This window comes from Mixia osmundae (genome assembly GCF_000708205.1).
Source record: "Mixia osmundae IAM 14324 unplaced genomic scaffold scaffold_2, whole genome shotgun sequence".
Taxonomy (NCBI): domain Eukaryota; kingdom Fungi; phylum Basidiomycota; class Mixiomycetes; order Mixiales; family Mixiaceae; genus Mixia; species Mixia osmundae.
The window spans coordinates 773,574-791,989 of NW_014575562.1; the positions used below are offsets into that span (position 1 = coordinate 773,574).

Consider the following 18,416-nt stretch of genomic DNA (forward strand, 5'->3'; position numbering starts at 1 on the left):
CGACTTGGAATTTGGCGCCGGCCGTGCTTGCTCGAGATCCCAAGATGAGGACAGCGACGGTCTCCCGCAAGACGAACGAGACGGACATCAAGGTCACACTGACGCTCCACGATGACCGTACGGCAGTCCAAACGATCCTCGTCCAAACAGGCATTGGCTTCCTCGACCACGTCAGCTTTTTGCGAGCTTTAGCTTGCCCTGCGTTGACCCATACGGCTACGAACATGTAGATGCTGCACGCACTAGCAAAGCACGGCGGAATGTCGTTGCAGCTAGCCTGCCAGGGCGACCTGCATATCGACGATCATCACACTGCAGAGGATTGCGCGCTTGCTCTCGGCGAGGGTGCGTCAGGCCGGCCAACAGCAGGAACGAGGCTGACGCTCAATCAACGTTCATAGCTTGGCGTCAAGCACTCGGACCTGTAAAAGGCATCAAGCGGTTCGGCAGCGCATACGCTCCTCTAGACGAAGTATGGCTCCCTCTGCCTCGCACCTTGTACAGAGCTCAGAGGGACTTCAGGCATTAAGCAGAGCTGTCGTCGATATCTCCTCACGCCCCTATTGCGTCACCGGGTTGCAACTTGTGCGTCTGCTGTCGCGCAGAGTCTGCTGATCTGACATGCGACGACAGGTGCGGGAAAAGATTGGGGATCTCTCGACAGAGATGATACCGCACGTCTTTCACTCGTTTGCGATGACGGCCGGCATCACATTGCACGTGCACGTTTTGCATGGCTCAAACGATCATCACAAGTGCGCATTCCTCATGTAGGCTGACAGCAGCCTGACTCACGCACGGGCACAACAGAGCAGAGAGCGCATTCAAAGCGACCGCGCTCGCGCTGCGGCAAGCGGTAGAATTGACAGGCGCAGACGACGTTCCGAGTACAAAGGGCGTCTTATGAGCCTCGCGAGCGACAGTGCCATATCTCCAGATGCGAGTATGCAGTTACAGTACAGATCCTGCAGAGGCAGCCTTGTTGTTCTTGTGCAAGAGCATTTTGAATGCCTCGTAAGAAAACCTGTGCCCGATTGAGTGTCCGATCGATCAGTACCGGAAGGCGTGCGTACCAGCAGAGCGCATTGCTCGGTAGTGCCGACATGACTCTCGGTGTCATGCCTCTACTGAAGCCGGCGACGCCGTCCCTGGCGAGGACGATGCGACCGGCTTGTAACATCCCATTGACATTTCTAAGTACTGCGTCCTGGGAGCTTCCCCTTGTTTGTAGCATTGTCTTGCAGACATCTAGCGGTGTCGTGACGGCCGCTGCCACACCGCCAGCTATACCGCCAGCGGTGATGTGAGTTATCGGCGAATAGGAATTATTCGGGTTCATGAGCTTCTTGAGATATTCGTACACCGTGAACTGAGTCGCGGTAAAGGGTATCGTCATGAGCAACGTCGTCGGTAGCGAGGCATAGAAGGCTGATATCCCTTCGGCTCGGTAGATCCTCCGAAACGTGTCGGGCACGGTTCTATAAGTCGATCCGTGTATTTGCATCCTTTGCTTGACCACTGAGCGTCACAAAGGGAGCCATCAGCCAAACAAGCTGACACTGTGGCCAGCGGGCTGACCATCGAACGGATTCATCAATGCGTCTGAGCCTATCGTCGCCAGTGCTCCTGCGCCGGCTGAGCGAGCACAGATCAGCCAAAGCGTTGAGACTGCAAGCAGGCGATGGCAAACCTGTGACTGCAAAGTGATTGCCCTCTGCATTGCCGCCGCCCAGCTCCTTGGCGAGCTCGTAGACGCCAAAGTAGACTGCGTGCGCGGGACCTGCGCCTGCTATAACCGATGCGACGCCTCTCCATAACCGTCTGCCACCCTCTGTAGCTGATATCCTAGAGAATGCCTCTGCGACGCCAGTGTAGACCGCCGCCGGCGAGGTGGAGTAGACCTGCATCCTGGTCTGTGTCATGCTATCGTGAGTGACTGGCTATGGCTCGATCCTTGCACACGACCGACTTTGACGACATCGACTGGAAACATGACGGCATGCTCCGAAATGCCTGCGAGTGCTCCTGCGAGCATGTTGATGCCAACTGGGTAGTGATGATCAGCAGCAGCATGACTCTCGATGCACTAGTCTACGCACGGCTGGCATTCCCCAGTCCCTCGTACTCGATCTCATCGGCCATTCGTCACAACCGGCAGACTTCAAAAAATGTCACGACAGTCGACCCACGCGTGGCAAAGATGTGGAATAGCATTAAGATTGATTGATTGAATTGATCAGGTATGAGTGCTGGGTACTTCAATGGTGATGATGACAGGCAAATAGACATACGGACTCCGCAAAGTAGCATGCGAACGATCAGCCCCATAACGAGCCCCTCGCGGCGGCCATGTAGCGTTCCCCATGAGGCTGGGCGTTCTCAATGGACTGGTTGATCTTCTTGAGATCTTCGGGATCGAAGTTGACATTTGCAGCCGCTGCGAGCTCCTCGACCGCCTCTACGCGGGTCGTGCCTGGCAACGGCAAGAGCTTGTCGTATCTCGTCTTTGCCCAAGCGAGTGCGAGCGTGGCGGGCGCGAGCTTGAGAGATTTTGCAAGATCGGCAAAAGTCTGAGCGAGTTTGAGATTCTTGCTGAAGATGTCTTCGTTTGCGAATCGATCCTGGTGCAGCCGCACATCGCCTGCCGGAATATCCTTCAGACTCTTGATGCGACCGCCTAGCATTCCCTTGCCGAGCGGACTGACCAGGAGGTCAGAATGCGAATAGCTCTACGGTCATGGTAGACATACGAGTATGGCGCGATGGGGATGCCGAGCTCTTCGCAAGTGCTCAACACGCCATTGTCGATAATCGTCATTTCCCATGGCGAGAATTCGACCTAGAGGCAGGATGAGCTGAGCGCCGGGGGACGCATCTTGAGCATCAAGCATCAACGTACCTCGACGACGGCCACAGGGTGTACGGCATGTGCTCGCCTGATCGTCTCTGCTTTGCATCTGTGCTGACTCAGCGGACAGCCAACGGCCGGCAGCGTGTATGCTTACTCTGAGAGACCGATATAGTCGATCAGGCCTTCTTTGACGAGGTCGCTGAGCGCTTTCATGGTCTCCTCGATCGGTCGTGACTGGTCCACACGAGCGCATTCAAAGAGATTGACGTGTGCCTTGCCCAGCAACTTGTTGGAGAGCTCGATGTCCTGCCTCAGCCGCGAGTCTGAGGAGTCTGGCTTCATCCCATTGAGACCGCCCTTGACGCTGATAAAGGACTTCGAGACATATTCGGGGTACTTGTCGAAGAAGCGTCCCAGCATCTTCAGGTTAGCATGGATGTCATCAGGCGGGCCGTAAAAGACGCCCGCATTGAGATATTTCAGCCCTGGCAGCTTCACTCTGAGCGCTTCAAGCGTGCATCCTGACAAGCTGGCTGACCGGCATCAATGGCTTTCTTGATGACAGGAAAGGATTCCTCGTCTGTCGCAGGTGTACCTCGCCAAGTGAGACCCATCGTTCCAAAGCCGATCGAGCCCACGTCACCAAACGGTGGTCCGAGGTCGATGCCCATCTTTGTGTGGTGTCTTGCACTGTCTGCGCTTCGATCTGCTGGCAAATCAGGCTGCAGCTGAGGGTATGTCCGCGTGATGACGTCGACGTTGTAGGTCAGGTCGTCGTGGCTCGGACGGGACGCGACGGTGCCGAGCGAGGAACAGCGAGCGACAGCAGCTGAGCTCGAGGCGGCTTCGCGGCAACAAGACAGCAGTGGTCGATGTGCAGTGCCGCCAGTACTCGAACCGACACGACAGCCTCACAGGGCAGACGCGGGCGATGTCTCCAGACGGCACAGTCACCTCGCCTACCGGTTCTACAACGACCCGAGCTAGCCGTTCGCCCGATTCGCCAGGGAGCCCTGCAAAGGACAAGGGGAAAGCCAGACAAGTGGATGAGTTGCCAAACGAGGCCTCACTACCTCTGTCTCAGCAGCCTAGAGATGAGGGGGAAGATGAAGACGATGTCGCGCTGCTCGTGTACGATCAGGCGCATCTCGCAGGACCGTCGGACGCGAGCCCAGAGCACAGTTCGGCAGGTGCGAGCAGGCTGAGGCGAAGCACACTCGGTAGACCTGCCAGTCTTGTCTCGGCAAAGACAATAGGCGCAGGCGCCAATACGCTCGTCAACCGACTCAGTATGGCCGTCGACACCGTTTCGCACAGAGTCGCGCATAGTCTACAGACCGCAGGCGCAGAGGTCTTGCCTCACACCGCGTCCAATGGTCATACTCATCCCGCAAGCACATCCGCTTCGCGCCGCTCGAGAGCGAGAGCAACGCAGTCTTTGCACTTGGCGCCAGAAGAGCTCGAGAGCATGTATAGCCCACCACTGACCGAGCTGGCGCTCAAGACCTTGTCCACGAGTCACAAGAGCCCGCTTGCGCGGCAGGCCGGACTCACGCCTCCCAGAGCGCATGACGCCCAGTCTCTATCGAACCGCACGTCCGATACAGCTAGTACGATGCGACCGCAGGAGAACCTCGACGAGCTCGATTACCTTACAAGGTCAAGCGGTGCGCCCTTGCCGCCCACACCGGGTATCCCCAGATCGCAGCGCATATCCAAGCCGCAGGTCATTGTCACCTCGACCGAGCCGTACGATCGCCAGGAGCCTTCATCGTGGGAATCACCCACGCGCCTCAGGCCTCCAAGAGATATGGAAAAGGGTACAGAAGGCAATGCAGACAGCGACGACGATGATGATGAAGAGGCAGAAGAGGATGATAACGTCTCTGTCCTGGCGGTCGACACACTCAACAAGGGTACACAAGGCAGGGGAGGCTGGAAGATGATCGGCATGAGCACAGACGGCACGAGTCGTTTCGAGCCCCTCACTTGGCTAGAAGTTACCGTCGTGTCACTCTCAGGTGTAGGCATCGCGGCAGTGTCAGCTGTAGCTGTTGTCATCGTCGTACGCGGATGAAATGCACCCACTACAGCCTGTGCAACGAATACACCCCACTGGACACCTCTGCTTCTTCATGCTGGGTATCAAAACTCTGCACATTACCGTCAGCTTGATCATCAAGCTAAGTCGAGACGAGCACGACTGACCTAGACGCATGCCTTGTTCTAGCACCAGAAAAGTACAGCCGAGCTGAGCGGATTTGTCGAGCTCGGCCAATTCTCGCCTGATCACTTCCCGTAGATCCACTCCGTGCTCGATATCATCCTTGACATGGATCACACAGACTGTTGACTGATCATTCAGCGAAGAAAGTTGCTAAGAGCGGATGACTGACCGGTAAGGCCATGTAGGGGTAGATCAGAGAGCGGCGAATTCGGATGGGCGTCTCGCCGCCTTCGTCGTTTCGTTCGGTGCTCAGTGTGGTCGAGCTCGCGCAGGAAGTCCGCCAGAACCTGCAGCTCGCCGATGAGGTGGCTTGGCTTGAGATGGCCGAAAAGCTGTGGCATCGGTCGATCGTCCTGCAGAGAGCATCAGCATGATCCAGTAGGCAGCATATAGAGATGCTCGCCCCGTAAGAGCATTCTAGAAAGATGGTTGCGAGCTGTTCATCTGCAATTTTGCGAGCAGCTTTTCGCCATACCGCAGCATTTCTTGGGGAGCGCGATATCGCGTCTGATTCGACGTCGCCGAAGAAGAGGAAACCCTGATCGTGCTCTAGTGACGTAACAAAGACTGCTGTCGAGTCATAGACGGTACCGTCGAGCGAGGTGCCATGTGAGATAGCATGAGCGCAGACTTCGATTCCGTCCACTGGGGTGAATGGCGCCGACGTGTTTACGTCGGCAGTCGCATAGATGTAGGGTGGATTAGGGAATGAAGGTGTGATGTCGCTCTCCGATAGCGCGAGCTTGGGCCAAACTCGGCCTGAGAAGATGTCTGTCATGTGTGACAGTGTTGTCGGACTGCCCCAAATTCTCTTTGAGCGAGGGGCTGAGCCTGCTGCGAGCACGAGTGCCTGCGTCACCAATATTAGGTATCGCACCATGACGCAGCAGCCCGGCGCACGGATATATGATCTGTGGAGACTCGTCAGCATGCGTGTGAATGTGGAAAGCAGGTAGCTCACCTAGATGAGCATGGGTTATGACGAAAGCTCTACCAAGCCAGGCAGCGCGTCAGAATGTGCACAGAGGCGTGTATAGGTAGTACGCACTGGATGAGGTCAAGCATCTTGCCTGCTGCTGCTTGAGCTGTACTCTCCTGCAGGCCAAAGTCGTCGAGTGCCTCTGGCGCGTCATTCAGGATGTTTTGCATGGCGCCCATGCCGGAGCCTGTGGATCCGATGAGTGCCGCTCAGGCTGGCAATCGATGAGCTTGCCTGCTTCGAGCGCGAGGCATTGCTCTGTCCACGCCTTGTTACGTTGCTTGACGAGGTAAGCAGACAGGTTGCTCTCGAGCGGTCCGCCCCCGCAACCCTGCTCGAATCGTGTCAGTGAACGGCAGCAAGCATTGAAGAGGAGAGGAGACTGACGATGACGAGCATGTCGAACGTGGGATTGTCGTTCAGACGGATCCTCTTGCCCGCGCCATGCTCAATGCCCTTTGAGCTCGAGGCGATAGTCGATATCTGCGATGGCCCTGTGGAATGGGCGGGCGACGGCATGCCGCTCGACGAGCTCGGCAGTCCGTCTTTGGCCGTCCGCGCAGTCCTCTTCGCTCTGGCAGACAGAGAGACGTCCGAGCTCGCGGTTCGCCTTGCAGGCGTCGCGCCGGGAGTCTTACGGCGACTTTCTGCAGGCAGACTGCTTGTATCGAACGGCGAGGGCGCTGTGGAACGCAGACGGTCATTCGAGCTTCTGAGCTGCTCTGTGGCGCCTGTCGCTCGACCTGAGAGCACAGAGTCGGGCGTCGCAGGCCTGGGCAGCTGGCGCGATGAACGTCGTTGAGGTTGACGAGCGTCCATGGGCCAGAAATCCTTCTAGATTGACAAGGCAGCTCTGACCGTCGCTGACGGTTCTGCTTAGCCAGTTCGGCTGTGCATGCTCTGACCGACCGCTGATCTTTTCGGACTATCCTTCTTCGCGTATCTACTCCAGGCGACGCACGAGGCCAGACTCGCGCCCAAGTGTCCGGGTATGCGATCGAGCGGCTCGCGTGGTGACGTCGTGCACGAGCGTGTCGGCTGAGGGGGCGTTCAGCCGAGCTCAACCTGGAGCGAAGACAATGTGTCGCGCGCAAGGGGGCTCACGAGCAGGAAGCCTCACGACGCAGAGAGCGATACAGAGAACCCGCGCGAGATCACGATCTATCGGCTGTAGGGGACGTGTGAGCCAGCGTGACTGCCGAGCTGCTAACCGAGCTGGAAGTAAAGTTTTGATTTCCCGCATTACGAGAACTCTGTACAATGACTATCCAGCGCGCTTTTTCGCAGTCAGCGGAAGAGGCACAGTTCCCGCCGTTCCTGGAAAAAGATCGAAAACCGGCGTCCATGATGAGATGTCGTTTAAGTTGATGCGCCACCGTTGCCGTTGTCAGGTACAAGCTGACCTCTCTCGTCTCGCCTCGCCTTGCTGTTCACGAGCAGCGCAGGTCAGTCACGAGACCGGCCAAGCAGCAGATGGATATAGCTCACAAGAATGTGTATGAGAGCACAATGTCGTCGACATCTCTCATCAGAGGATCCTGGACGGCAGAATGATCAGGCGCGCAGAGCAAGCTTTTGGGAATAGGCGCACCTCGAGATAATCGCGATCGATAAAGAAGAAGACGGGTAGATCGACTTCTTCTCCTGCAAGGATACGTTGTTCGTCGAAACAGAAGCATTCCACCTTTGCAAAGTAGGGCGCGATCTATTTAGGCTCTCTTGTCAGCTGCGGCCGGCCGGCAGACCGGTGCAGAGGCAGGAAACATACTCGATCGGGAGTGACGTTATAAGTCGCGATGCCGATGATGTCCTTGTCGCTATGATTCGTCGCTGTGTAGAATGCAAGCGCAGTCTCGCCTGGCAGGACCCTGACTTCTCTCTGCTGAGGCGAGAATGACCAAGGCAGTGCATCCGAGCAATCGGCGTTGAACCTGACGCGTAGTCTGCGGCTGGAGCCCTCGGCAGGCACGAGTCGATCTGCAGAGGTATACTCCTTGCTCGTCAAGGGAGTGCCTGCAAAGCCAGTCGCAGAACAGAAGGCTCGGTAGAGAGGTACTGCTGCATAAGTGACGCCGATGCCCAAAATGACGGTTGCCGAGGTGTAGAGGAACAGGTTGCGATTCCGCTGGCCGTAGTAGGCTCTCTGCTGCTTCGTTCGCTCGGATTGTATCGCTTGTAGCCATGCCGTGTTCCTCGTCGTGCTGCCGCTCGCCCCTGAATCACTCGTTCTGCCATCGGCGATCTGACTTGCCCATCTCTTGCTGCCGCTGCCCGTCGATCTGCTCGAGCGGACGATGGATCGGGAGGAGGGTAGCAGCGCTTGTCTTGCCGGCAGGAGCGGTGTGCCACACGGACACCTCAGCATGCTTGTCGTTGATCGCCTGATGTCGACGTTTTGACTTTATCGAAATTAATCGTCGCCGACATTGGGAGAGCAGTCATGGCCGTGAGCAGCGGAGAGCACTCGCCAGGATCATCGAGAGAGCTGCTCCAGTCTCATGTGAACCGCTATCGACCCTTGTGAGCGCAGGTCTGGACAATGCAGCGCCCCTCGAGAGGACTGATGGTGCAACAGCTTCTCGCCAGCGGAAGTCGAGGAGCTCACACTGCTCCATGCCAAGGAGAGTCAGGCCGGCATCGATAGACCGGCACAGCAAGCCAATCTCCTCCGAGCAAAGACGGTCAGGGAGAAAGCATGCGGCTTCATCGACAGGATTGGTCTCAAGATGGGATTGTGCGCCTCTTTCCGGCTGCTCGCCATAAGGCCATCACTCATTTGTCCGCCTTAGCCCGAGGAGATCGATAGCGACGGCACAGATACTCTACCAACGCTTCCATCTCTTCTTCCCCGTCAAGGACTGGGCATGGCAGGCGAGCAGCTTTCACGATACGCTCTCCTTTCGCTCATGGACGACGAGCAGGACGTCTGCATTGCCGCCACGCTTGCCGCATCCAAGCTCGAGGACACACTGAAGAAGCTCAGAGAGATCCAGATTGCTGCGCACAGCGTCCTAGCCATGCTCGAAGGCCGCAACGGGCTCACCGAGCCTGACCCTCAGGCGCGTCTCGACTCGAGCTTGTCAGACATCTGGCGGCTGACATGCCGCACGGGGAGCAGATACTCGAAGCAGACCGAGGCAAACTCATAGGTATCGAGCGTCTCATCCTCGAGACAATCTCATTCAATTTCAATCTCACCTCTGCCAACTTGTCTTACGTGCCAGGCGGAAAAGATACATTCACCTACATTGTCAGGATGGGCAAAACGCTCAAAGGTGCGCATTCGAGCTCGTCAAATGCATGAATTGACATTGCTAGCTGGTGCAGCAAGTAAGGAGTACATTCGAATAGCGTACAGGCTTGGCATCGATGTCTACCGTACTCCAACAGTGCTCTCGTATCCGCCCCACACCATCGCGGCTGCCTGTCTCTACCTTGCAAGCTATCTCCATGCAGGTCATCCCAACTCCCAGATCAATCAGACACCGAGCTTTGACCCGTTGCCAGAGGGCATGCCTGCTTTCGAGGACGGCTGGGAAACGCAATTTGCGAGTGATATTGACGAAATAGAAGGCAGGCCATCGAGCCAGACCCTTGACATCTGTGCTGATATTCGAGTATAGATGTATGTCATCACGTGCTCGATCTGCTGGAAGCAACAGGTACGACTGCACCGAGCCTGGGTCGAGAGATGAATCCGAAATCGCCGGGAGAGTATCTCCTCAAATCGCCCGCCGACTCCCTCGCCTCGCCTGCTTTCTCCAGTGCGTCCTCGACGGGCCCGACTGCGACGACACCGGCAAGCGTGGCAGATTACACGGCGCTCAAGATCGTAATGCGACGCAATGCAGAAGCGCGGCATAGCAAGCATCCACCCACCTCATCGAAGAAACGACGCTCCAGTAATGGCCATAGCGTGGCGTCATTGGCGAACAAGCTAGGGAAGAATAATGTCACTATCCGACATCGCTACGACGGCTGTGAAGAATGACAGGATGCACACCGAACAGAACACACATGTACAATGTTGTCGACGAATTAATACTGTAGATCTGAACCCTCAGTGGCCCACATAAAGTCTGTGCCGTACAGGCCTAACGAAGCAGAAGCAGTCGAAAGAAGAGCTTCGAGCTCGAGCTCATTGGGTGGTACCATCGATTCGTCCAGGACGGATGACAGAGGTGCGGGTGTGTATTGCGGCGTTGCCTGCTGCTCTGTCGTACTGCTTCGGCCGTTCTCTGTCGGATACTTGCTGCTGTCACCGGGTGGGAGCGTGACACCGGGCAGCTTGAGCGCAGTTTCTGCGACATTGCGTAGCGCATTGGCACTTTGCTTGGCAATGTGCTGAGCGTTCGGGCTAGCCAGCTCGAGAAAGTCGACTGTGAGCAGAAGCAAGCGATGCAACTTGCTCCTCGTCACAACCGAAGGTGTGTTATATTCGGGATCGGTATCGAGATTGCAATTGATGAGACCTTTGACGCGAAGCTTCGTCAGGAAGATCGCAGGATAGCTGATGACGAGGCATATAAGTGTATCGATAGATGTCTTGAATAGGTCAGCTGCCTGAGGATCCGCAACGAGATCGGCTCGAGGGTAGACGCGCGTCCAATCGACGCTAGCGCCTTCGAGTCGACAAGCGCGACCCTCGACACTGAGCATGAAGATGAGCTCTTCGGCTGCACCGACTGCAGCTGCCAGAGCCGACTTGTCGTCCGCGTGAAGAAGCGCGCAAGTATGCGTCATTGTTGTCTCGCTCTGCTCCATGATCGAGCTCAGATTGATGATCGAGTAGTATACTGGCGCCGACCACGTCAGCACGATCTGTAAAGAGGCAATCTGGAGGCTCACCAAAATTACTGATTCTGATCCAGAGACGATGGGCGTTCAGAGACGCAAGCCCGCGTTCTTCTTCTTCAGGTCGCTCAAACGTGCGGCGGTGGAGGGGCATCCAGAACTGAGACCATTTGGCTACTTCTGTTTCTCTCGCGTGGTAGGAGAGCGCATCGAAATTGCCTCTCGCATTGGACGGCGGAGTACGACTGTGTGCGTAGAGCTCAACAAAGGCTGCCAGACGAACGTCACTGCTATTGCGAGTGCCTGCTGCAAAGAGGCGTGTGTGTCTTAGGGCTTCACTGACATCGAATGAGGGCGTGCGATCGGTCATGGAAGCACGATGGTGATCAATGATGAGAAGCATAAAGTAGGCGCGGCAGGCAGCGATGATCTGTGGCGTCGTTGACCACTGTTCTGACGACGATGAAGATGGCGACGCTTTGTTCTCATGCCCGACTGACGGCAAGAGTGCGAGGACGGTATCGAGTTTGATGAGCTTGGCAGTGCGTATACAGAGCGACATGATCATCGACTGGCTCGAGACCTCAATCTTGCCTCGACTTTGAGCTATACTGAGCTCTGCCTCCGACAAGCCGTCAAGTCTGATCGGCTTCCAGAGGATGATCACGAGAAGCGCGGAAATGAAGTCGACGTTGAGATCTTGTGGCCTTGGCGTGATGACGATTGGGCCCAGATTCTCATTCAGCATGGCGACGATGCCGACGTACTTTGCCGTCTGTGCAGGATCATTGACCGAGAGCGAGTAGAACGCAGAGGTGGCCAGAATCGCATGAAAGAGTAGCGAATTGCGATCTCGGACGTCAGTGTACGTTCTGTCCGATACGGGATCGAGGAAAGGCGCCCATGGATGACACTGAGCAAAGAAAAAGTCGAAGAGTGATTGCGCCTCGGCAGGCGACACGATCTTGCGCAGGATGACATCTGACGGCATGCCATAAGAGTAGGAGATCGATGACGAGCGAGCTCGCATGGCGGCATTAGACGGGGTGACAAGACCGGCCGCCTGATTACTCTTGTCGAGCGCATTCCTGAATGTTTCGATAGGCGAAGCCCCCAAGATGGTAGCCCTATAGTCCTCTTGCGTCTCTGATAGAAGCGGATAGTAGCGTTTGAGCCTCGATCGTGCCGCGTCGTGCGTCGCCGAGCTTGCACGCGTAAGCGGCGAACGAGACTCACTCTCTTCTTCGCTATAGTCTGCGCCTTTGGGAACGGCATGCTCGTATGAATGTTCGTGATGGGAGATGAGCCGGTCTGATAGGTTAGCGAGTATGCCTTCGATGCGCGACAGACGGCTAGATAGTTCCGTGGGATTCGAGCAGTTGCCCGATGGCGCTTGCGAGGCAGTGGTCACGAGGGGCGGCAGCTCAGGCGACAGCTGCTCGCCGCTTGCTCGCATGCTTCCTTTGACCTTGTCGATGGCAGCCTCGTCGAAAGTACAGACGAGATTATATGACTCGCAGCGGCGACAAGGTATCCTGTCGAGTCCATCGCATCGTTGCTAGCGGTCCCATCAATCAGCCTTGCGGTCTCCTGTCGGTGAAGTGCGAGCTCACTTTGTTCTTGCGACATTCTACACAGGCAATCCGACTGCGCTTGGCGGCTGGTTTGTCGGGGTCTTTGCCCTTCCTCTTCATCGCGTTTTGCTGTGCTTTGCTGTTGCCATTGCCATTCGTCTGCGACGAGGTGCCCTGCTGCATGTAGGCGCTGTCTGATGATGAGGTTGCGGGTACAGGTATGCCCCCGCTGGATTGCATGCCATTCGTGCGAGGAGCCGGACCCGCCTGGAGATGCTGTTGCGATGGCGCATAGGAGCCATAATCTCGCTGCTGGCTGCCATCGCCGTTGGCGTAGCTCTGCATGGTCACCGACCTTGCCTTTGCTTGCTCGCCAGCACACTCAGACCGCCCTGTTGAAAGAGACAAAAGAGGATGAATTTCCGTAGACTCGGGACGCGGACGAGGTGTCAATTGCAAGTCGACGACGAGGCCTGGGCGCCCCTTTGTTGGCTGTCCCGCGTGGCAATTTCAATCAAATCAATCTCCTCGAGATCTCATTGCGCACAAAGATGAGCTCATATTCTCGATGGATGCATCTCTAGATATGATAGGGAGGCTACATGCTTCTCTCTGGGACGACTTCCGAATATTGTTGCCTATGCCTCGAGCTGTCGAGTTGAGCGGAACAAGTCAGGAATAGCATGCCTTTGGAGCGGACCTCACGCACGGAAGCGAGTGCCTTCTTGGCTTCTTCGTCGTCTTCGTAGCGGCCAAAGACCTCCTTGAACGTCTCGACGTACTTTGTCTGCGCATCTTCCTGTGACATACCCTTGTTCGCGCTCCATGCATCCCTGCCGGTGACGTCAGCTCAGGCTCAGGCGCGCGGCACAGCTTGGCGCTTGAGCTGACGTACCACTTGGCTTTGCCTGCAAAGTCGAATGTGCCTGGGCGGGATGTGTTCACATCGCCAATCTTAGCTTTACAGCGTAGAACTCAAGCGTCAGATGCCAGCTGTTGGAGAGCAACGTTGGGGGCTGACCTTGCTTGTAGAGACCATAGAACTGACAGACCAGCATGAGTCACACCATGGGATGCAGATAGATGCCTGACAGACCTTCAATTGATCGTTCTCTACGGGGAGAATCAAGGCAAAGGAGGGTCAGATGCGGGGTGCATGCGCGCCGATGATGAGCTCACGGGATGGTTTGATGTTGCCATCCTTGGGCAATTCTTGGATGATATCGACTGCCTTTTTGAACTGTGCCGACATTGTTGCTGGTGTGAGATGCGTATGTGATGCTTTCGGCGGCTGTCAAACTTGAGAATAGCAGCAAGTCGGCACGCGACGCTCTCGAATTCTCAAAGCCAGCGCCAGCTGAGTGCCAACGTGTGGACGGTCGACCATCTCATCCGTCGGCTGGGCTCTCCGCTGGGAACAGATCTCCATCACTGCTGCTTAGGCATCAGTGAGGAGTCAAGAGGGCCAGTCGGCGTCGTTTGGCAATGACGAGCCAAGCAAACACGCCAATGACTGCAGCTTCGCCTGTTGCTGCTCCATCAAGGCAGGAGATACATCGTCGCCTGTCTTCATCAGTCAACCAGCAAGCTGCCTCGCGAGCTGGCACGAATCAGACGCCTGCAGCGATCCAGATCGCTTCGCCAAGTCATCAGTTCACGAGCCTGAACACCTCGCCGCCTGGTACCCAAGGCTTCTCCTCATCCATCTCTTCGACTTCGTCAGCTGGTGGGCAACAACAGCCTTCACTACAGTCTGGCTCGTTGAAGAGTCAGCTTGGCCGCTCGCCCAGCTACCAAACGAGTCAGGTAGATGCTCTCGACAGACAAGCGCGCTCAGGCTGACCTCGGTACAGATTGCTTCGCCGCCTACGACGGATGCAGAGGACGAGCCTGGATCTCCTGCGCGACGTGAACGCGGTCTGACGGCTATCTCTGAGACGGACGGCGACGATACAGAGGATGACGAGCTTGCTCGTGATCCTGCAGCTAACGCGGGCGCACTCTCCAGCTCAGACGGCCCGCCCCGAGATGACGTCCTCTCAGAGGCAGACATCAAAGCTGGCTACCTCATGAAGAAAGGCGAGCGACGGAAGGCTTGGAAGAAGCGCTATTTCGTCCTCAGAAACAAGAAATTGTGCTACTACAAGAACGCAAAAGAGTATCAACTCCTCAGGGACGTGCCCGTCGCTGACATCTCCACCTGTGCGGAGGTGCAAGTCAAGAAGCACGACTTTGTCTTTGGCATTGTCACGCCCGCTCGGACCTACTATGTCATGGCAGGCAGCAAGTCAGAAATGGAGGACTGGCTGAGCTGTATCGCCCTCGCTCGCCAGCGTCTCAGACAATCCATACAACCCAAGCTCAATACCTCCACAGTCCACGCTGCTTCCACAGCTCGCATAGCAGCGCCATCGTCCGAATCATCAACTCCGCATGCAAGTCAGCAGCAGACAGAGGCCAGCACGAGTGCTGTTCCCTCGACCACACCTCATGGCAGCACGCGCAAGGCAGCTGTCCGACTTATGGAAGTCACCGGCAGTCCTCAGATGCGTCGTCAGCAGAGCGGAGGACTAGGCCTGACCGGTTCGCAAGGTCAGCAGTTGGAGGCCTCTTTCAACGACCAGCTATCTCTCAGTAGTGGCAACAAGAAGATCAATACCCCGCTGCGGCAAGAGTCTGCCAGCAGCGGCGACGAATCTGGCTACTTTGGCCTCCTTGCCAGACCCATCCGATCTGATGCGGACGGACCGATCAGTCCAGGCGGAGCTCTCTCGTCGAGCGACGAAGACGAGGAAGATGCAGAAGACGGCGAATATACCCCTAATGCAATGACAAGCACTCCTTCTCAGCACACTCTCCACGCGGGTCCCCATGATGCGGCTCTATCACCGCCCGTCCCCTTCAACGCAGCAAGCCTATTGCTCTCGCCCAGCGCGCTTGATCCTAATAAAGAGATGTTACGCGGCTACCTGATGAAGCAAGGCAAACGAAAGACCTGGCGGAAACGGTGGTTTGTGCTCTCGCCAACGCAGCTCATGTACTCTCGCAGTCATATGGTCCGTTCTGTTGCACCGAGACTATGCAGTACTGATATGTCTCTACAGGACAAGGCGTTCAAGAGACGCATACCGCTCAGTCGTGTGCTCGATGCTGTGGAGTATGATCCGCCGCGTCGGCAACATTCTGGTCCGGGAGAGATGCCGCTTTCGCCAAAGCTGGCTCTGGGTACCGACTACCTCGTCGCTGGCGAAGGTGGCCTCAGTCGCAAGCCGATCGAGAACTGTTTCAAGATCATCACCGCCAAGCGTGTCTATCTCATCTGTGCGCCGACAGAAGAGGACGAGATCAAGTGGATCTCATCGATCCGAGTACTCATTCGACGCAATAATGCCGTCTCGCCTGGCCCTTCACAGCAACATGCACCCATCGCCCAGCAACGCGATAGCAGCAGCACGATTGTACCATCATGAGCAATACAGTAATCTTCAGGTCTCAGCCTTGGAACCATGAGGCAGACACAGGCCAGGTAGCAGAAGCGGGCGTGTTCTTTAGCTCGGCTGTGAGATCCCACCAAGACTGATCGATCTGGCTGAAAGTATGATAGCTTGCCGGCGCAGAGGTGAGCGCTCGCGAAGCCAGCTCGTAGCTCTCTGCAGGACTATCGCCATAAGCAGGCGAGACGATCGATGAAGCAGCAGCTCGAATGGGCGACATCTGTGTCACGCCTCTTCGCGCGTGTAGGGGAGCCGAGTTCGACAAGAAGTCAGGCATCGACAGAGGGTCAAAGTCTGGCATCATCGATAGTGAGAGATCTGATTGCAAAGATGACGAGTGCTCTGGCTCTGCATGCTGCACTGAACTTGGCGTCGTGCTGCTGAAGAAATTAGCGAGATCGAGCAGGACTTCGGTTGGATCGATCAGGTCGACGGGCAAATCGACAGGGGTGACCGTCCGAGTAGGTGTCCACCATTGTTTGCTCGATGTGCTGGCATCTGAGCGAGCCGTCTCGAAAGCTGACGTTTGTGTGGGGGATGGCGGCAGCGACAGGTTCGATAAATTAAAAGCTGGCGCGTCGGGGGCAGACATGGTCCGCGCGAGCTTGCCAGGCTGTTTGCTAGCAACCGAGATGCGCTTGGCAGGCTTGTAACGATACCCTGAGAGGCGCGAGAGTCAGCACACTGACAGTCAAATTATCTGGGGATTGCCACTGACCGGGATAAGCCGCTGCGTGCTCGGCCTTACGACGCGCAGCCAGATTCGTCCAATAAGCCTTGTTCTTCGGCGCCTCTGCCTTCCACATGGCAGAGATCGTCTTCGAGACTTCGCTCTGCTGCCTAGCAACAGGATCGGTATCTTCCTTGAGCAGCTTCTTGCTGACGAAGGCGCGATAGAGAATCCACGCGTTCGGCGGTCTCGGGATGCGCTCTTGCTCCGTGACGTGCTCGACCGAAACTGCAGTCATGATGTGGGATGGAATGCTCGTAGTCTGTAATAAGCGATAAGCTGAGATGAGGATCGTGTTCGACATGGCTCTTTATACGCGATCTCGATGTCGCGGAGAGTGGCCTCCGCATCAGGCGCGGATACTTCATCGACATTGACAGTCCACTGTGTCCACTGTGATAGTGCGTAGCACTCGCCTCAGACAATCGATGCAGAGTGACCGACAAAAAGCGCGAGATGATGACCTGACTACCACGTCTTTGTGTCTGATCGGGTGGCGTCCTCGCATTGAATAGGAGATGTAGGTCTCTGCGATCTTCCTCATCATGATCAGGAGGTTGTCGCAGGCACAGATTAATGGCACCTGCGCTAGTCCGCAAGGCCTTGAGAGGCGGACGGGACCATTGTCGCGAATGCCTTGCGTTGATCGCGAAGATCTAGCCTGTGGAAAGACAGATTGCCCAAGTGCGCGCACGGCACGTGGCATATGTGTGTATCGCCTGCTTAAACCAACCGAATGGTCTTTGTGACACTTGCGCCTGAGATTTATTCATCGGGAACGTCGTCGTCGAGCAGGGGCAGCAGCACTGCGAGGACGCGTCTTTGTCTTGACAGCAAGGTTGGATCTTTTGTGACAGAGAAGCAGGGTACGCTCCATCTCGCCATGAGAGCTTGTTGCTTAGCCAGATGCTCGTCCCATTGTTCCAGCGCCCGACGGTCAAAGGCCTTGAGCTCTGCGACGGTCTCTGGCGTGGGCTTGCCTAGCGATTTGAGCTCCCTGCCAAATTGCGCGTTGATCCGGCTGCGTTCGTCGGCACGCTGGAGCTCGAACGTGTCCTGATCGGCTTTCATTTGAGCAAAGTTGCGCAGGAACGTTGGATCTTGACCGAGCGTGGCAAGCATAGGCAGAGCTTGTGTGTACGTCATCTGACTTGGCTCGCGCGACCTGTTCTGCACGGGGCTCAACGACGATGCTGGCGGGGCGACATGCATATGCTCGGGTGTGTGCTGACGATGCTGAAGGTACGCAGGACGATACTCATCGCTCGTGCTGGCGCTCCTGTCTCGCGTGTCAAAGCCACTGGCTCCATATTCGCGGCTTGTTTGCCTCGGCTGGCCAGGATAAATGTCAATCTGGCTCGAGTCTGTGCGCTGGAGTTGCATGCTTGCAGTAGGCTTGGCAGTCGTGCCATTGGTATACGTCGGCTTCAGAGACCGCAAGAGCTCGTCAATGGTCGCAGTTGGCGCTGGCGAATAGAGCTCTTGGCTTGTGCGCACTGATTGCTGGAGCTGAGACAGTCTACTCGAGTCCGTGTGAGCCGATAGACGTGCCCTTTGAGGCTCTGGACGACGGCTGACTTCATCTTGACCTAAGGCGGTCGCAGGACGTTTGGCAGCTTGTTTTGCGTTTGAGCCACTCGGACGGGCTTGAGTGGCCTGGAGCTGAGCCAGTAGACTCTTGAGGTCAGAGGGCTCCATGTCTGGGTTAGCTTGTCATGCAGTGACTGGCCTCGGAACGCAGCCCGTCTGTTGACGTTCCATGCGCGC

At 56.4% G+C, this 18,416-nt stretch overlaps 12 protein-coding genes across 12 annotated transcripts; 4 read left to right on the forward strand and 8 right to left on the reverse strand.

Annotated features, from left to right (window-relative positions):
- Positions 1-4: 4 nt before the first annotated feature.
- On the forward strand, positions 5-1,277 carry L969DRAFT_85284 (uncharacterized protein). The gene is made up of 7 exons (XM_014714612.1): positions 5-170; positions 231-345; positions 402-472; positions 523-585; positions 634-755; positions 811-1,024; positions 1,074-1,277. The coding sequence occupies exons 1-6, from the start codon at positions 45-47 to the stop codon at positions 905-907; spliced, it is 594 nt and encodes a 197-aa protein (XP_014570098.1). The 5' UTR covers positions 5-44; the 3' UTR covers positions 908-1,024; positions 1,074-1,277.
- Positions 644-2,171, reverse strand: L969DRAFT_85286 (uncharacterized protein). Its single transcript, XM_014714613.1, has 7 exons — positions 2,100-2,171; positions 1,970-2,046; positions 1,691-1,913; positions 1,579-1,635; positions 1,074-1,518; positions 811-1,024; positions 644-755 (listed from the first exon to the last, which is right to left on the reverse strand). Exons 1-6 carry the CDS (start codon positions 2,140-2,142, stop codon positions 952-954), a joined length of 918 nt encoding a protein of 305 aa, XP_014570099.1. The 5' UTR covers positions 2,143-2,171; the 3' UTR covers positions 644-755; positions 811-951.
- A 55-nt stretch (positions 2,172-2,226) lies between these two features.
- L969DRAFT_312025 (uncharacterized protein) lies at positions 2,227-3,637 on the reverse strand. Its single transcript, XM_014714614.1, has 5 exons — positions 3,390-3,637; positions 3,006-3,336; positions 2,900-2,957; positions 2,751-2,839; positions 2,227-2,700 (listed from the first exon to the last, which is right to left on the reverse strand). Exons 1-5 carry the CDS (start codon positions 3,520-3,522, stop codon positions 2,319-2,321), a joined length of 993 nt encoding a protein of 330 aa, XP_014570100.1. The 5' UTR covers positions 3,523-3,637; the 3' UTR covers positions 2,227-2,318.
- Positions 3,638-3,782: 145 nt separating this feature from the next.
- L969DRAFT_45725 (uncharacterized protein) lies at positions 3,783-4,928 on the forward strand (the record flags this gene model as incomplete). The annotated part of the gene is made up of 1 exon (XM_014714615.1): positions 3,783-4,928. One exon carries the CDS (start codon positions 3,783-3,785, stop codon positions 4,926-4,928), a length of 1,146 nt encoding a protein of 381 aa, XP_014570101.1.
- A 34-nt stretch (positions 4,929-4,962) lies between these two features.
- Positions 4,963-7,126, reverse strand: L969DRAFT_311826 (uncharacterized protein). The gene is made up of 9 exons (XM_014714616.1): positions 6,445-7,126; positions 6,292-6,388; positions 6,127-6,244; positions 6,040-6,068; positions 5,979-5,989; positions 5,482-5,928; positions 5,248-5,431; positions 5,060-5,197; positions 4,963-5,004 (listed from the first exon to the last, which is right to left on the reverse strand). The coding sequence occupies exons 1-9, from the start codon at positions 6,874-6,876 to the stop codon at positions 4,997-4,999; spliced, it is 1,464 nt and encodes a 487-aa protein (XP_014570102.1). The 5' UTR covers positions 6,877-7,126; the 3' UTR covers positions 4,963-4,996.
- Positions 7,127-7,416: 290 nt separating this feature from the next.
- On the reverse strand, positions 7,417-8,422 carry L969DRAFT_15525 (uncharacterized protein; the record flags this gene model as incomplete). The annotated part of the gene is made up of 4 exons (XM_014714220.1): positions 7,417-7,483; positions 7,546-7,595; positions 7,649-7,762; positions 7,826-8,422. 4 exons carry the CDS (start codon positions 8,420-8,422, stop codon positions 7,417-7,419), a joined length of 828 nt encoding a protein of 275 aa, XP_014569706.1.
- A 75-nt stretch (positions 8,423-8,497) lies between these two features.
- L969DRAFT_92734 (uncharacterized protein) lies at positions 8,498-10,048 on the forward strand (the record flags this gene model as incomplete). The annotated part of the gene is made up of 7 exons (XM_014714617.1): positions 8,498-8,577; positions 8,633-8,791; positions 8,847-8,928; positions 8,979-9,116; positions 9,176-9,332; positions 9,385-9,630; positions 9,681-10,048. The coding sequence occupies 7 exons, from the start codon at positions 8,498-8,500 to the stop codon at positions 10,046-10,048; spliced, it is 1,230 nt and encodes a 409-aa protein (XP_014570103.1).
- A 47-nt stretch (positions 10,049-10,095) lies between these two features.
- Positions 10,096-12,770, reverse strand: L969DRAFT_15528 (uncharacterized protein; the record flags this gene model as incomplete). Its single annotated transcript, XM_014714221.1, has 3 exons — positions 10,096-10,853; positions 10,906-12,409; positions 12,465-12,770. 3 exons carry the CDS (start codon positions 12,768-12,770, stop codon positions 10,096-10,098), a joined length of 2,568 nt encoding a protein of 855 aa, XP_014569707.1.
- Positions 12,771-13,023: 253 nt separating this feature from the next.
- Positions 13,024-13,854, reverse strand: L969DRAFT_92736 (uncharacterized protein; the record flags this gene model as incomplete). Its single annotated transcript, XM_014714618.1, has 6 exons — positions 13,024-13,258; positions 13,321-13,384; positions 13,447-13,468; positions 13,522-13,538; positions 13,605-13,716; positions 13,810-13,854. 6 exons carry the CDS (start codon positions 13,852-13,854, stop codon positions 13,024-13,026), a joined length of 495 nt encoding a protein of 164 aa, XP_014570104.1.
- A 56-nt stretch (positions 13,855-13,910) lies between these two features.
- Positions 13,911-15,895, forward strand: L969DRAFT_45595 (uncharacterized protein; the record flags this gene model as incomplete). The annotated part of the gene is made up of 3 exons (XM_014714619.1): positions 13,911-14,231; positions 14,279-15,481; positions 15,530-15,895. The coding sequence occupies 3 exons, from the start codon at positions 13,911-13,913 to the stop codon at positions 15,893-15,895; spliced, it is 1,890 nt and encodes a 629-aa protein (XP_014570105.1).
- A 22-nt stretch (positions 15,896-15,917) lies between these two features.
- Positions 15,918-17,355, reverse strand: L969DRAFT_92738 (uncharacterized protein; the record flags this gene model as incomplete). Its single annotated transcript, XM_014714620.1, has 4 exons — positions 15,918-16,579; positions 16,638-16,911; positions 16,952-17,305; positions 17,344-17,355. The coding sequence occupies 4 exons, from the start codon at positions 17,353-17,355 to the stop codon at positions 15,918-15,920; spliced, it is 1,302 nt and encodes a 433-aa protein (XP_014570106.1).
- Positions 17,356-17,414: 59 nt separating this feature from the next.
- L969DRAFT_44681 (uncharacterized protein) lies at positions 17,415-18,347 on the reverse strand (the record flags this gene model as incomplete). Its single annotated transcript, XM_014714621.1, has 1 exon — positions 17,415-18,347. One exon carries the CDS (start codon positions 18,345-18,347, stop codon positions 17,415-17,417), a length of 933 nt encoding a protein of 310 aa, XP_014570107.1.
- Between the last annotated feature and the right edge of the window lie 69 nt (positions 18,348-18,416).

Excerpts from the sequence above, each read along its gene's own strand:
- L969DRAFT_311826 (XM_014714616.1), bottom strand. The coding sequence starts at position 6,876 with ATGGACGCTCGTCAACCTCAACGACGTTCATCGCGCCAGCTGCCCAGG. Across the intron at positions 6,069-6,126 it reads AAGATGCTTGACCTCATCCA|AGCTTTCGTCATAACCCATG; the intron begins GTGCGTACTACC and ends CTGGCTTGGTAG. Across the intron at positions 5,432-5,481 it reads TTCTAGAATGCTCTTACGGG|GACGATCGACCGATGCCACA; the intron begins GCGAGCATCTCT and ends TGCTCTCTGCAG.
- L969DRAFT_85286 (XM_014714613.1), bottom strand. The coding sequence starts at position 2,142 with ATGGCCGATGAGATCGAGTACGAGGGACTGGGGAATGCCAGCC. Across the intron at positions 1,519-1,578 it reads ATTGATGAATCCGTTCGATG|TGGTCAAGCAAAGGATGCAA; the intron begins GTCAGCCCGCTG and ends TGTGACGCTCAG. Across the intron at positions 1,025-1,073 it reads CCGAGCAATGCGCTCTGCTG|GTTTTCTTACGAGGCATTCA; the intron begins GTACGCACGCCT and ends AATCGGGCACAG.
- L969DRAFT_312025 (XM_014714614.1), bottom strand. The coding sequence starts at position 3,522 with ATGGGCATCGACCTCGGACCACCGTTTGGTGACGTGGGCTCGATCGGC. Across the intron at positions 2,840-2,899 it reads ACCCTGTGGCCGTCGTCGAG|GTCGAATTCTCGCCATGGGA; the intron begins GTACGTTGATGC and ends TCCTGCCTCTAG. Across the intron at positions 2,701-2,750 it reads ATCCCCATCGCGCCATACTC|TCCGCTCGGCAAGGGAATGC; the intron begins GTATGTCTACCA and ends CCTCCTGGTCAG.
- L969DRAFT_85284 (XM_014714612.1), top strand. The coding sequence starts at position 45 with ATGAGGACAGCGACGGTCTCCCGCAAGACGAACGAGACGGACATCAAG. Across the intron at positions 346-401 it reads CGCGCTTGCTCTCGGCGAGG|CTTGGCGTCAAGCACTCGGA; the intron begins GTGCGTCAGGCC and ends CAACGTTCATAG. Across the intron at positions 586-633 it reads GCGTCACCGGGTTGCAACTT|GTGCGGGAAAAGATTGGGGA; the intron begins GTGCGTCTGCTG and ends ATGCGACGACAG.